This window comes from Hakea prostrata, chromosome 6, assembly GCF_041222555.1.
Source record: "Hakea prostrata isolate BN-2017 chromosome 6, UWA_Hpros_2, whole genome shotgun sequence".
NCBI classification, from domain to species: Eukaryota; Viridiplantae; Streptophyta; class Magnoliopsida; order Proteales; family Proteaceae; genus Hakea; species Hakea prostrata.
In genome coordinates, this window is record NC_142605.1 from 40,387,500 (window position 1) to 40,398,158 (window position 10,659).

A 10,659-nucleotide genomic window follows, 5' to 3' on the forward strand; every position below is an offset into this window, starting at 1 on the left:
GAAGTTTGTAGGTCACCTAGAACTTGTTAGTAGTTTTAGAGAGGGTTTGTATGGCAACACTCTTGGCACATTTTTGGGTTGTATGACAATGAATCTGTGCCAATTTACCCAATTCGGCACATAATGAACTTTTTATGCTTTTGTGACAAATTAGCCAAATTGGGCGTCGTGGACATAAAAGGTAGAGACAGATAGCTTGCACAGAGAAGGCGTCGGTTGCAAAGTACAGAGAGGCGAATCTTAACTTGTTTAGAGCTTGAGAAAGACGACAGAGTAGAGAGAGACGATAGAGAGTTGAGAGTGTTGAAGATATGTTGTTTTAGGGCTTTTGAAAATAAGATGGCAAAATGACACGAATGCCCTAATTTACCATCAACTTCCTTCTTGTGCTCGCGTTTTCTATCAGAAGAGCTTCTGTGCCCAAGAAGCTCCAATTTGGAGTTTCTTGTTGGCACAAAAATTTTGCGCCAAAATATTCGATTCAACACACTTTTGTTGAACCAACACACTATTTTTAGACCGACTTATCATATATGATTTCGGAGACCAAACTGGGCAAATGTCACATAATTGGTGTGCCAGAATAATTATCATACAACTCTTAGGCTACATTTGTTTGTAAAGGTGGGGTGAGAAAAAAAATATGTAGGCCCATGTGTAGTGGAGCGAAGGAGAAGAAAAAGAAAGGAAAATGGTTTTATAGAAAAGTGATAGTAGTGAGTCCCACTATTTTATTTTTCCAAAATTTTCTACAAAATTAGGAAAATTTGTTTCTCATTTTTCCACCCCCAAGCAACCAAAAAATCTACATTTTGGGAATCTTAAGAAAAAGTAAGAAATCTATACTTTTTTTCAAGAATTTTCTCACCCACTTTTATTCCAGCAAACAAAGATTCCAGACCAAACAGTTATTTTCAAGGTGTGGGGCCAACTACTGGATTGATAGCGATGACATGGAAATCAAACAGCAACAAGTCCAAATGTGATATTTTCTACGAGCAGACGCAGACTTGCGAAGTCCTCATGGAGAAACACCTCAAACGCTCTCTTACACGCAACTCTCACACTCTCCCATTTTGTCCCTCTTCCTCTCTTATATGTATGTATCTCTCCTATTCCCTAACGCACAGTTACATACCTCCAATTTCCCCTCATTTTTCATTCGCTTTTAGTAATTAGTTTAATTTCATTCGCTCTTCGTTCCTGCTACAGAACTTTTTCATTCGCTTTTAGCAATTAGTTTAATTTCATTCGCTCTTCGTTCCTGCTACAGTACTTCTGGTTGGTACTCTCCCGCCAGTTCTCCTCTCCCATAGTAATTGAGGAGTGAAGAGACTAAATGATTTCTGTAGATATTTAGTTTGATTTTAAATTAATTGATATGATTTTTGGATTTGGTTGTTCAGTGTTTGTAGTTAATGGCGGTATGCGGAGTTGGATTCATACTTGGATCGGAGAATTTCGAATTGGTGAATTTGAGTGGAAATTTGTCGAGGAAACTGCTCCCATCAGCTCGAACGCTTTTAAGCAGCACTCATCGGAGAACGCGTTGGGCGGTAAGGTGTTCGACGGAGAAAGCCGTTTTTCCTTCGGAATCTCAAGAAAATTTGCACGCTGCTGGATCAATCTCCACGGAGGTTGCTGTGACGAAGTTTAAAATGTCCGACTTTACGATCTGTGACTGCGTCAGTATCGGGCTTGGTGGTAGGGTACGTAGAATTGTTCATAGATCATAGCATATAACTTTTTTTTAACGGTAACGAGATTTTCAGAGTGGAAGTTTTTGTTCTGATTCTTCATGTTTCGAGGTATGACAGGCAGATGAGGTGGTTCTTGAAGCGATAGTGAAGAATCCTCATAGGTTAGTTTTGATTTCTGTTGCTTTATATCTGATTTGTTTTGGCAGAGAAGAGTTTCTTAGAGGCTGGAATCATGTATATGCAGCCCATTGTATAACCAGAAAGTTGTGCTTCGACGACTTACTAGTTCTCAAGCTCAGCGTAGAGGGAGGCGAGCCATAGAGGTTGATGGATGGCCTTTTGTTTTTTTTTTCTTTCTTCCCCCCTCATGTGGATTTAATGGCTCCTAAAGTCTCATTGCTTATTGTTGGACTGTGTTGGTTGATAATTAGACTATCTCCTTTTGTTTTGTTCACATCGTTATCGATTGTCTTGCAGGTACTCAAAAAGTTAGCTCGGCGCAGGCTTATGTATCATTCATATTCAATGCAAGTATATGGCTTTGTTTCTCCATGTACGACAGATGACTGCAGCTCATTTACCCTGGTTCATGGGGTAGGTCTCTCAAAAATTAGCAAAAGCCAATGAAACCATGAGATGTCAACAATGCAATTTTATGGCCTTAAAAGACCAGAGGGACTGTTCCCTTGTCTCCATTATATGGATGATGCTCATTAAGAGAGTAGAAACCTGTTGGTTTCTTACCCAGTGCCCCTTTGGAAAAGATTATTCCTCAATGAGTCGGATAATTATATTTGTCCATTATAGGAAAGTTGTGCTTATGTGTAAGAATTACCTTACTGGCCACTCTATGTTTCTTTAGGGTTTTCTTTTGTGGGATCAGGGGCAAGATTTTCTCTATGTCCCTGCTTATGCCACAGAGGCAGGGGAATTCCCTCTCTCATTCAGTGCCGTGATATCCAATTGAGTAATATTATCCTTTTCATATAGAAAAACTAAAGAATTCATCAGCACAGCCCAATGGTGTGAGAAAGCTTCTTATTTTTATTTATTTATTTAATTTTCCCATATGCAGTATCATGGTAGTTATTCTTTGAGACATTGGCTTCAATTGTCAGACTGGCTTCCAACCTTAGAAGCTACTTTGGCATTGGATGAGGAGTCCGTTAGAAAGGTGGGGGATGATACTGTTGGTGGACCTGCTATTTCTCGACAATTGCGGCTTATACGAATATTAATGAGGGACCTCTTAATTGGAGTATGTGTTAGTTTATGTTGTAAACAGTCAGATAATATCTGTAAAACCATAAAGTGTCTGCGCTGAGATAACTGTGTTTTTCTTGTGTATCTTTTTTTCAGGTGAATTACTTGCACAGCAATGGGCTTGCCCATACTGAGCTAAGGCTAGAGAATATACATATAAGCCCAGTGGATAGACATATTAAAGTGAGTTCAATTGCATCTGGCCTTTATTAGAATTATTTAGAGCTGTTGCTATATGTTACTTAAGGGTGGTCAAAGCAGCTAGTTGATGCATTGCTTTTTTGGCTTTGTAATCTATTATCATGTATAAACAGAAATCAAGCTTCCTCAACTGGTGAACTGCTAGATGTTGATTTACTTGCTATCATCTAAGTGGTGCTTTAGTTTTATTCCATGTTCCTCCTTTTCTTAGCTTGGAAATGCTATTGTTTCAAGGTGAGTTAAAAATATGTTTTAGCATGTTCACATATGCATATCCATCCCTCTCTCTCTCTCTCTCTCTCTTCTCCCGAGTTCTCCAGTTATGTACAAATGATTAGGTTCTCGGAAACATGTTTTGAATTGATAAACAATTTTCTCAAACAATTCGATTTTGTTTAACAATTAATACTGTTCATATGTGTGCTTTCCTTCGTCTGTGTTAGGTTACAAAATCAAATAAACTTCTTCCCTGGAAGAATCACAAAACAATGAACTTGCTAGATCTAATCCTAGGCTGCCACTCGAGTTGTCTTATTTAGTATAAATCAAGTAAACGAAGGACTAAGATCGAGCTGGGTCGGAATTTAGGATTTAAATCAAGTAAACGAAGGACTAAGATCGAGCTGGGTCGGAATTTAGGATTAAGACAGTTTGATTATATAGAAAATTGTAGCTTAAGTTTTGTTAATGTTTATAAATGAAAGAGATGAAAGTTTCTTGTTGGACTAGTTTGATTTCATCCTGCCACCTGTGCCTTACTTTTCTATCTGTATGACTATTTATAGGTGGGGATCCTAGGAAACGCTGCTGATTTTTATGACAATACTCCAAGTAATACTAATATGGAAAGGCGAAAGATGATGATTGCATTTGACATGAGGTAAGATGGGAAATTGTTAGTGTATCAGATTCTTGTGTGCATTTTCTTTGAAATATTTCTTTTGTTTGTGTTTTTTTCAGATGTGTGGGGTTTATGATGGCTAAGATGGTGCTGCGGGAGCTGATGGACCCTTTAATATTCATGAAGTTCAAATCTTTCCTCACTAAGGTACATTGTACCATCTGACGTTGTACTATCTATCTTTCTAAACTGAATTTCTTCATGACTGACTGATCTAACTCTATTCATATTGCTGTCAAATGCAATAGTACCATTTTGTGAGTTCAGAAATTTGGCTTTTGGGATCACTGGATGTAAGCTTTTAACTCATGTCAAATTAATCAACGACATGCAGAGATATCATGAGCCTTTTCAATCTCTTTGCATGAAACTAAAATGGTGAAGCTTATTGTCCACTGATGTGGGTTTAATGAAATTGTCATGCTGGACATATGGTGAAAATTTACTTATCAAACTATTTGAGTGCTAAATGGGTTTTTAAACATCAGAAGTCTTTCTTCTGCCATCTTCTGTCTCTTCTCTACAACAACTAACAGCAACAACTAAGCCTTAGCCCAACAGAAGGGGTTGGCTCCATGGATCCGTGCAATCCCACAAAAACATAAAATGATTGCAAAATACAAAGAAAAGAAACAGAAACACCAAAAACAACTCAAATAACCCAACTAATTGGGTTCAGCTGCATGATCAGCTCTATGAAAGGTTATACTTGATACAAGACCTAAACTATGCATGTCTTTCTTCACCACTTCCCGTAAGATCATTTTCAGCCTGCAATCATATTCTACTGGCTTGTGTGGGAGCCTTCGGCACAAGGTTCGCCCTTTCCTACTGGCTATTTTGCAGAAAGTTCTTGAACTGTCTGGTAGTTCTCTCCTTGTGTTTGCTCAATGGCTTTTTACTTTTTTCTTTTCCTGCTTAGGTTTACAATTTGATAGTGTAACTTTAGGATTTAGGGTGGCTGCATACAGATTGTAACTTTGACACCTATCATTCAACCATATATTGGAGTCTAATGTAGGAAATTGTGGTGAGTCATCATTCATGGATTTTCATGACAGACATTTGGTGGAAATGGTTGTCATAGATTTAATAATCTGGATAGATTTGGTCCCCACAAGTTGTGTTTTTTTCATTGCTTTTAACTTTTAGTACTGAAGTTCTGGTCTTCTGTCATGTGCAGGGAAACAACCCATCATGTTTGCGTGACTTTTTATTGCCAATTCTTTGTAAGAGTTCCCCTTCCGGAAATGCTGGATTGCAAGTTAGTATCAACTTTTGTAATCCCCAGGTTCTAATGCCATTTCCAAATTTGTATTTGAAGATATAATCATTTTGTTTCTATTGTGAAGATACTTGATAGGAACTGGGGAGCAGGTTGGCATCTTCTATCCTTGTTGCTTGCAACAAAGCCTTCTGAGCGATTGAGGTAGACTTGAGATAAAATTGATCTCTGGAACCTAGATTTTACAATTTCAAAAGGCAATTTTGCTTGTTTATTTCTAGATTTCACTATTTCATAATAGAATATCACTTTTGTAATTAGAGCTTGTGCATGTTCCTATTTCTCACCATTTCTGTCTACATTGCTATCCTGGGATATTCAAGTTATGCAGATAGCACTGCCTTAGACGGACCCAAATCTAATTGGGTATCCAAATCAAGATGTATTGGGTCCCAACCATGTTCTATTTCAGTATGATATGGAGAATCTATTTTATTTGGGAAAAATATGTAATGTTCTATTGAGTTCTATTTCTCAATCTTTTCGACTTGGTTTTGTAGTACGCACCCGCCATTCCTGACTTCTATTTTAGTTAGTCGTAAGTTTTAGGAAGTAATTAACATTCTTTATTTCTTTGGGTTTATAGATAGAAGTGTACGAGCGTTTGTGTAGCCAAGTCCAACCTCGGGGTGCCTGGGTTCCTTTTTTTTGGATGAATAAATAATTATATAAAAGAAAGGAGAATACAAGGTCTTTAAGAAGAAGACCGGAGAGTAGAACTAAGCCCCCAGGAGACAACAATGAGCCTGTTCCTTGGGGTATCATTGACCGGGGGATGGGGGATAGCTACCAATCTAGATGAAACGTCAAAGTAGATGGCATTCCAAATCTGGTCAATCGAGCGAGATTTGGAAGTCCATCTCTAGAGATTGCGCTCACACCAAAGGTGATGGACTAAGGCACAAAACACTAGCTTACCAATCCAATCGCAAATGGAAGAGCCCGAAAAGTTTCTCAAAATCCAAGACCAATCTCGACCAAATCCGAAGGAACGTCTCGAACGGGGCCATATGAAGGAGAGGGCTTTTCCCCAAATAGATTTGAAGAAAGGGCCGCAAAAGAAGAGGTGCTCAAGGTTTTCCACAGTGGACCAGCAAAGGATGCAGTTTGGGTTAATAGGGATGTGGCGGTTAGAGAGGAATGCTTGGGTGGGGAGAGCTAGGTTGAGGGCTCTGCAAAGGGTAAGGGAGTGGCGGGGGATGAAGCCTTTGAACCAAACCAAGGGGGGCCAGGGTGGTTTGGGGGTATGGGGTCTAAGGAGGTTCCAAGCCGAAGAGATGGAAAAGGATTTGGTGGGGGATGGAAGCCAAATGGTGAGGTCACGGGGGGAGTTGGAGAGAGGGGGAAGGGAACCCCAAACCTGTGTGAGAATGGGAAGGGGTGCCTTGGTTCTTATGCACTCTTACTCTGATTTCATCTTGGCTTCCCTCTTATCATGACAGGCCCTCCAACATTTGAATGATATTGAGTAAAACAAAATATAGCATTCTTTCTCTTACATGTTGGGTGTTGTCTTAGTATGAAAAACTGAAAATAATGTTGTTTCTGTAACTTGTTGGCTATTATCTTAGTATTGTGACATTTTTTTGAAAAAAAAAATTTAATTTTAATTTGTATTTCATAATTGTTAAAGAATACAAACAACATGTGTATTTATGTTCCTGTGTTGTAAATAATGTTTCTAATGATTATCACGTTTTGGGATAACAAGCAGTTGTTTAGATTCCCTGAGGCACCCTTTCTTGTGTGGACCAAGATGGCGTGTAGATGCATCTATGGACATCATCAGATGGGGTCTAGGTTCAACTACTGTTCGAATTACAGAGGAATACATTTATGTCCGGCATCAGGTAATTGGGATGTTCTTTCTTTTTCCGATGAATTTCTAATTTTTGTTGTCAGTAGCTCACTTTTTACTACTGTTGTCATTTTTTGGGTTGTTGAAATTAGTTATTTAAATTTTCTTGTTGCTAGTATCGATTTCCTTTCTTGAAGCACTGGCAAAGCCTTAATGTAGGTACTTATGCTGAGATTTTTAATACCCACATGTATACTGTGGAGGCTGTGTCAGGTATCAGCTACAAGATGGGTTATATAGGTGGGAGAAAATGAAATTAGATATAGTTATGCTGAAGCATCTAGTTAGGCTATTGTAATAATGCAAATGCAGCAATGACACACTGGATCTACAATTCCTGACCTAAAGTAGCCTACCTGGTAATTTCAGTTGACATGTCAATCCAGTTGGTAACTTTTTCTTTTCTTTTCTGGAAGAGGGGTATTGTTCACCCTGAGCGGTTAGCTCCAACCCCTGGTGTGCAACCAGCTCTATCTGAGCATTTTAATTGAACTTGCCGACCTTGAACATGGAACCTCCTTTCTGGGTTAGATTGGATATCAGAACCGAGAATAATGGTTGTGTTTAGCTGTTACACTTTTTGATTCCCAACCCAAATCTGATCCCCGCAGCCATCCTTGTACATATATTTCTGCTGTAGTGTACCAATACTTCCATGTTGCTCTATCAGTACTATGGAAGTCATAAATTGCCTTTTCTATTAGAATCCTTGGGATGTATTATCTAAGTGGTACCTGAAAATGACAACTGCTATAAAACCCAAGGACCCAGAGTTAATAGATACATGATTCTTCCAAACACCTTGTGAAGTCTTTAAGGTTAATAATTTCCTGTTTCTCAATGGTATATGTCAAATTATGCAATAAAATGGTCTAACTCACTATTGTTACCACCAACATGGTAAGAGGAACACAATCCACCCTCCTGCAAATTTGATCTATTTTTTATATCGTTTCCAATCATCTAGAACAATTTGATAGATTGGATGAATACTAGTGTTCAGTCAGGTGGAGGATTCAGCACAGTTGCTTTTCCCATTTGACCTTATGCTATCACACTGGACATGCATAGTAACTTGTTTCTTTGTGCAGTTTAGACAGACCCAGATAAGTTATGTACTGAAAATTTCAGTGGAACATGCTAGTTCTGGGTTTCATCTGTTTCCTATCGGATATGTCTGTTTGGTGAAATTTTGAACCACTGCAAACTGTTTATCCACAACAAAGATACTTACTGTTGTTTCCTGGGTCCTACCCCTTTTCTCACTGCAGCTCTTTGTCCTCTCTTTTTGAGTGATGAGTATGGCTTTCCTTTGTATTGATCTTTTGTAATGCTTTTTCTTCTTCCCCTATTCTTGTGTAACTCTTATTCACCCAAAAGAAAATGGTTGGGGGTGAGGGAGCTGTTGGATGGGGTAACACTTCATTCGTGCCTTCTTTGGGACCATCAAATAGCTTGACAAGTAAATAAGATGAAAAGACATAAGGAGCACTCAGTATTTTAATGGTTTTGTTTCCGTGGTCTTAGCGTAACAGGCTTGCTTATTTCATTGAATTGATGGAGATGTTGAATCCTTACCCAAAGATTAAGGTAACTTCCTAATTTTACATGATTTCTTTTAAGTATTTTTTTATATTATTTTTTATAAATCACTGTCCATCCTCCTGTACTGTGCTTGGAATTGTACAACTGCAGCTTCTAAAATGAGGCCTGTTCAGAGAAATCTGATGGTGTTTACTGTCCTGTTACCATAAGAGTGTTTCTTGTCAAACATCGACTTCATAATTTATTGGAATGAAGCAGTATAGGCCTTTCTTCTGCTGTAAATAGGAAATACATATATTGTTGTTCCTAACATCTGTGTCAATATGAGGATGGAAATATTTACTTGTCAGTCAGTAACTGGAGTCCCTGACAACTGCTGAGAAGGGAAATTTGCAACCAACAAACAGAATTTCCAGAGTATGAAAATGAATGATAATCTCCTCTCACTTTGATTAGGTTGGTCAGTGAATTTGGACAATCAGTGATACAATGTGATACAATCTATATTTTTAAGGATCACTTGTTCCCCTGTGGTTAAAGTACTTCATTTGCTTGAAGGAATTACCTGTGCTTCATCACTTCCATCCTCTTATGGAACCAGTGATTTATAAATCAACCTGATTCTTTGGGGATTGAAGCTCTACTGAATTGAGCATTTACATTGCTCATTAACTCTAAATCATGACACAACCCTATTATGATAAATCTAAATACTGTGGAGTTTGGGTGTGGAGGTGATTCACTAATTCCTTGTATTGGAACAATGGGTATAGGACAAGTATAAAACCAATGGTTGTCCTCTCTTTGTTTTCATTACCTAAAAACTTGTCCTAATTTATACTCATTTTGATTCTGCAGAACTGGTTGAAGTTCCTACCAGGAAGATGGCGTCTCTTGTACAGTACAGGAAGGCATATTGGGTTAACTCTTCGCCAGCCTTCTTCCAGAGTCCTCATTGGTGATGTTCACCTTACTGTGGCACGATCTGATTCGACCACTCCCCTCTCTATTACCTCAGACGTTCGCTTCAGTGTTATAATTGGGCGAGATTGGCCCCATGACAAGACTGGGATAGCTGGTAGATTGCAAGTGTGCTCTTTGGCCAGACTAACCGCTGGCAGGCGGCTATACCTTGAGGAAGAGAAGGCCAGGGGCTCCAGCTCATCTAAGGCTCAATCAGGTCAAAAATTGTCCAGTAGAAAGTGGAGGAGGGCAAGCCCAGTAGCAGAATTCCCGTCAAGCCTTCCAGTGGCCACTCTTGGCTCAGGCGAGGTCGAGATGACGATGAACTTGGATGATCCATCACTACAAGAAATCAATGTTGCAACCAATGTACTTCATGAGATACAGTTACAGATCCCACCGGAAATGTTTGATGTGTCCAAGATTGTCTGTGGGACCTATTTGGACTCTAGGCTTCTTGTTTTTCGTGGAGCGAATGGATCTGCATTGCTTTTCACTAGATCATGTGCATGAAAGGAAAGGAAGTTGTAAATAGAATTCTTTATGACAACCACATATTGGCTCTATCATTTCTTTGTACTGTCAAATGTCACCTAGACAGAAAGGAAATGATTGGATGTGCATTCAGAAATCCAGTCCAATGACTGGTTTCAGTCCTGGACTCCTGATGGAATTGTACAGAGGATGAAAGAATGTTAGTGCAAAGTTAATTTGATGGTTAATTCAGATTTGTAGTATTGTAGATTTTTTTTTCTTTCTTTTTTCTATAGCACATTCTCTTATGTAGAGTAAGGCAGACCAAGGAGGTCTTAGGTCTAAACATCCGTCCCTCCACACCTTCAATAGACCTTTGTTATGTATAGTCATTTCTTTAAAAAAAACTTACAACAAAATAAATTCATTTTAGGTGTTAGGCTTAAATAACAATTATTTTGAAATTTAA

The 10,659-nt window shown here is 38.6% G+C and overlaps 1 protein-coding gene across 2 annotated transcripts; it reads left to right on the plus strand.

The window, feature by feature from the left end:
* The first annotated feature begins 1,008 nt into the window (after window positions 1-1,008).
* Window positions 1,009-10,442, plus strand: ORG1 (OBP3-responsive protein 1). Of its 2 annotated transcripts, none has more exons than XM_089158179.1 (14): window positions 1,009-1,099; window positions 1,407-1,709; window positions 1,818-1,861; window positions 1,945-2,023; window positions 2,178-2,294; window positions 2,776-2,958; window positions 3,060-3,146; window positions 3,950-4,044; window positions 4,125-4,212; window positions 5,249-5,329; window positions 5,418-5,494; window positions 7,065-7,200; window positions 8,736-8,798; window positions 9,612-10,442. In XM_089158179.1, the coding sequence occupies exons 2-14, from the start codon at window positions 1,419-1,421 to the stop codon at window positions 10,227-10,229; spliced, it is 1,959 nt and encodes a 652-aa protein (XP_089014305.1). In that variant the 5' UTR covers window positions 1,009-1,099; window positions 1,407-1,418; the 3' UTR covers window positions 10,230-10,442. The 2 variants fall into 2 exon arrangements, with proteins under 2 accessions (XP_089014305.1, XP_089014304.1); XM_089158178.1 differs by lacking the exon at window positions 1,009-1,099 and adding an exon at window positions 1,121-1,281.
* The last annotated feature ends 217 nt before the right edge of the window (window positions 10,443-10,659 follow it).

Excerpts from the sequence above, each read along its gene's own strand:
- ORG1 (XM_089158179.1), top strand. The coding sequence starts at position 1,419 with ATGGCGGTATGCGGAGTTGGATTCATACTTGGATCGGAGAATTTCGAA. Across the intron at positions 4,045-4,124 it reads ATGATTGCATTTGACATGAG|ATGTGTGGGGTTTATGATGG; the intron begins GTAAGATGGGAA and ends TGTTTTTTTCAG. Across the intron at positions 5,495-7,064 it reads AAGCCTTCTGAGCGATTGAG|TTGTTTAGATTCCCTGAGGC; the intron begins GTAGACTTGAGA and ends GATAACAAGCAG.